Below are 5,000 nucleotides of genomic sequence, written 5' to 3'. Positions count from 1 at the left end.
AGTTTTCTCAAGGTCTCAGCTTTTACTACGATGTCAAAATGTTCATTGCCCAAATTTTAACGTAGTTGGCATGTTTTGTCTTTGAAGTATTTGTCAAAACGCTGCAATAGTCCAAATCAATCTGAATTTGGAAAGCCAGTGTCTATCAGGAGACCATTTACGATTTTAGAATATTTTTTGGGGGTATTTTTTCTTGGATGAAACAGTTTTCCTGATGTGATTGTGCTTGGTCTCTTTTAGGGAGATTATTTGTTTCATTTTTTGATGGAAAAGTACTGCTCCTTATTGTGAAGTTCATTTGCATGAAAAAAACCTGGGGCAATTGAATTATTTATCAAAATTATGCATGCTGATTTTTAAAAAAATATTCTAGAGCATTCTGACCTTTTTCACAGGCAACTCCGGTAAATCCAGCTCGACAAACACACTTGGCTGGAAGATTGTTGATCTTAAAGCAGCCGCCATTGATGCAGGCTGGGTTACAAAGGAGGGCAAGGCTTTTAATCTTCTCGCAGTATTTGCCTTCATAGTTTGATGGACACTTGCATTGGTATGTTGTGCCGATTTTCCTGCATTCTCCATTGTTTTGACACGAAGGGTTGCAATATGTGATCGCTATAAAGTGAAGGGTGGAGGGTGGAAGGTTGTAAGGCTTTTGTTATAAACTGGTTGTCTATAGGTTTCTACACTTTGTTATAGAGTGTGCATCATCATCATCATCATCATCATCATCATCATCATCATCATCATCATCATCATCATCATCATCATCATCAAAGAATCAAACATTTTCCTTTGTCCTTGGTCAAGGTGCCTTATTAATCTTCTCGACATTTTTTTGTTCAGGCTGGAGTGTTCCTTGATTTAATAGATAACTTTGGAAGTCAAGAGTTTTGTACCCAAATTTACATTTAGTCGGTCGAGCGGTGAGCCCTGTTTCACGCAGTCGTGTGAACAGCGTTTCCAGGCCATGCAAATGAGTTTCCCAGGTCGGTGGATGCGACTAAAATGTCGTCCATAAAATTGAGAATGTTTTTGTTTTGCAGTGGGGTTAGTAATTTTCTCATCATTCTTGAGAATATTCCAGGCACTTGTGCAGTCCAAATGCATGACGGTTATTTTGTCATGTCCTCAAGAAGTGATAAAGGCAAAGGCTAAATATGTCTGAGATGAACAGTACGGCGGGTGAACAGAAATTTGATGAATTTTCTTGGTGAGATCAAGACGGTTGATAAACTGTTTTCCTGCTAGCGACTGCCTTTCAGGAGACCATTTACGGTTTTTAAAAGTTTTTTGTGCCTGCTAGGCGCGAATTACATGTATGTACACATTACAACCTCCAATTATTTACTAATGTCCACAACTACAAATTGAATAAATCAAGAATTGTGAAGTTCATCTAGCATGAAAAAACCCCTGGAGCAATTGAATTATTTACCAATATTATGCATATCAATTTTTAAAAAAATATTCTAGAGCATTCTTACCTCTTTCACAGGCAACTCCGGTAAATCCAGCTCGACAAACACACTTGGCTGGAAGATTGTTGATCCTGAAGCAGTCGCCATTGATGCAGGCTGGGTTACAAATGAGGGCAAGGCTTTTAATCTTCTCACAGTATTTCCCTTCATAGTTTGATGGACACTTGCATTGGTATGTTGTGCCGATTTTCCTGCATTCTCCATTGTTTTGACACGGAGGGTTGCAAGTTGTCGTTTCTATAATGTGAAGGGTGGAGGGTTGTAAGTCCGTTGTTATAAAATGGTTTTCTATAGGTTGTTATAGAATTTGCATCATGAACAATCCTACGTCTGGTTTTGAATCAATGAGGATAATCATCAAATGTTGATAAAGAAAAGTATAAGTATTATGATAATTTTGATAATAATCATAATAAAGATAATATTAATGATGATGATGATGATGATGATGATGATGGTGATGATGATGATGATGATGATGATGATGATGATGATGATGATGATGATGATGATGATGACAATAATAATAATAATAATAATAATAATAATAATAATAATAATAATAATAATAATAATAATAATAATAATAATAATAATAATAATAATAATTATAACAATAATAATAATAATAATAATAATAATAATAATAATAATAATAATAATAATAATAATAATAATAATAATAATAATAATAATAATAATACTAATGATTGTGGCGGGATTGTGTGCTTGGTGTGGGTTCGTATCCAAATGAATAAATCAATGGACTGGATTCGAACTTAGTATGCACGCTATAGGCTATCGTTCCCAGCGGCGCCACTCAACCTAAATCTCAAACGGATCCGGTTTAATCTAGGGGTGATTAAGGCCTCTTATGGCTAATTGTACTAATAGCAAGTGAGTTAAGACAATAGTAACACCCCATACAATAATAACAATTCTATACAAAAGTTCAATTAGATATGCAGGAAAGGAAAGAGAGAATAAGTGGGAGGTAGAATGAAGATAATGGGTGATGTATATTTTAGACTTTTAACTACTGATCCTATATGTATTTAATCACAGGAAGAATGCCTCTAATTGAGTGTATCTAATTTATTATTTCTTTATTTATTCATTTATTTAATTTAATCGTATGTATCACTGGGTTGGTGATTTGAAAATGGTCAAAGCCCGTTTGGCTTATCTTGAATCCAGCAGATGTCGATCTCAAGTTGCGTTTATTGAATGAAGACTTCCAAACCATACTTTGCTTGTTTGGTACTCTTCTTGGGATGGGACTGGCGTCTTGTGCATTGTCAACACGGTCAAGGGCTGGTTCTGGTTCTTATCGGACCTTCATTTAAAACAGTGACAGTTTCATCTGTGGCTAGGACCTTCCGTTAGACTTTGTATAAAAAGGTTTTAGAGCCAATTCTAGTTTATCTTTCGCCACAATTCCATCCATGAACGAAGCAGGATGAATGAAACACCACAGATCAATGAGACGTCTCATTCATCTGTGGTGTTTCATTCATCCTGTTTTGTTGATAAAGGGGAAACCCGAAACGTCCATTTGATCTGTTTTTGTAATTAAATTGAAGCTTACATTCAACTTCACATTATTATTTATTTCTTCGAGCTTCGAGCAGCAACATTTACATCATCCATGAACGACACATTATATTCGATAATTTAGAAATTATAATCATGATTATGATGTGTCGCACGGGGCTGACGGTAGATTGCAGGCATCAGATATACATATTGAATATAGATGAATATAATATCATGTTTCATAAACAAAATGTTAACTATAGTAAAATATACTTATAGCTATAGTTTTATGCAAGTATTTCAACTTACAAACATCCTTAGAAATAAAGAAAACATAAAATATACACGAATGATTAGAATAATAATTTATAGCACTTAATTTACAGCAATATCTCATTCCACTCAGAACAGGTCAAGCTAATAATACATTACCTTCAGCCGAAATAGTTAAAACGTTATACTAGTTTGAAATTTAAGAGCTGGTACTTCTCTGTGTGTTTTAGTGTGTACGGCCGCTTATTTTTGGAGAAATCAGTTTTGTCAAAATTGGCATGCGAAGCAAATTAAATGATAGAATTGCCAATTGGAAGGAATAGAATTTCTAGATGGCCAATGAGGTTCGCGTATTTTGATTAACAAACCTGGGATAGGGTGCAAGATTAGCGAGAAAGGCGCGATTCTAATTACAATACGGTTCAACAGTCATGAGGTCACGTCCCTCGTAATGACGCATGGTGACTTATTAACTTATTATTAACTTATTCGTTTGATACGAATATTTTTGTGTTCGTGGAGAGCTCATACGGTAGAGTCACGCTCTCACCGGCCAGGCGGAGTTGTCGTACCAATAAGGTCGCGGGTTCAAACCCCACCACCGCCGCGAAAAAAATTGTTATTCTCTTTTGTCTTCTGACACTTTCCTACTCACTTCATCTCTTGTTGTTATCAAGATAAAGTGCCTGCTCTACTCACTTTTCTGAATTAAAAATTCACCCCAAATACCGGAGCATACTCAATGTTCAATCGTTTCTATGTTATATGTTTGTATTGATAATATTGGCTATTAAGCTTAACTGCTAGCCAGGTAACTTCGCGATGGTTGTGTGTTGAACCCCCGGTCTCCAGAAGTCGGTGTGAGAGAGCTCTAGAAATGAATGACTTGAGTTTGATACGAATATTTTTGTGTTCGTGGATAGCTCATACGGTAGAGTCACGCTCTCACCGGCCAGGCGGAGTTGTACCAATAAAGTCGCGGGTTCAAACCCCACCACCGCCGCGAAATTTTTTAAAATTCTCTATTGTCTTCTGGCATTTTTCTACTCACTCCATCTCTTGTGGTAACTTATTAACTGGCTCTAAACTATCGGAACAATGACGGACGCCCTTTTGAAATATTTCTCCGACGAACATAAAAGCGTATCCAGAAGTAAAAAAAACCCATTATAAATCTGATCACGTTTTGACTTTTACACATTCTGATCACAAGACATATGAAAAGGTATGAAGAATAAAAAGTACCGATTTTCTTAGTTTAGAACCACGATGGCCGCCGTTGCTGGGCGACGTGACATCAGACTATTGAATACAATTGACGAGGCTCTTGATAAGACTCGAACCTGGGTGCATAGGGCCCCTGGAGTCTTGTGAGGAGAAAGGATAATTAGCAGGAAGAATGCAAACAATTGAACAGATATGTATGGCCCTAAGCGGACAGCGAGGTGTAAGAAAGAGCATTCCATCAACAATGGATAAATTTGAGATATCTTAACCATTTCAATACTATAAATCCTTAAGTGAAAATTGGAACACATTAGTGTTTCCAATCGACGCTGACAAACTGTTCGTGTTGAATTGTTTCATTCGATCTAGGTGTTAATTTCCTTTCACTAATACTGGTGTTCATGTTGCCCACTCATCAATTGAAGTCTTTTTGAAACAGACGCGAGAGCAAGTGAAATTAGATCGTCACAATGATAATAAAAT

General features: G+C 36.3%; 1 protein-coding gene across 1 annotated transcript in view; it reads right to left on the bottom strand.

The window, feature by feature from the left end:
• Positions 1–5,000, bottom strand: part of LOC144969398 (uncharacterized) — a 73,618-nt gene that overhangs the window by 60,599 nt on the left and 8,019 nt on the right. The window contains exons 4-5 of the mRNA XM_078908507.1: positions 1,488–1,718; positions 385–615 (exon numbers count right to left, since the gene is read on the bottom strand). Coding sequence (XP_078764633.1) covers positions 385–615; positions 1,488–1,718 — 462 coding nt within the window. The remainder of the gene's footprint in view (positions 1–384; positions 616–1,487; positions 1,719–5,000) is intronic.

Source organism: Berghia stephanieae, chromosome 3, assembly GCF_034508935.2.
Source record: "Berghia stephanieae isolate SIO BIC M18660-M18661 chromosome 3, UCSD_Bste_1.3, whole genome shotgun sequence".
Classification (NCBI taxonomy): Eukaryota; Metazoa; Mollusca; class Gastropoda; order Nudibranchia; family Aeolidiidae; genus Berghia; species Berghia stephanieae.
This window is presented reverse-complemented; position numbering and strand designations above follow the sequence as displayed.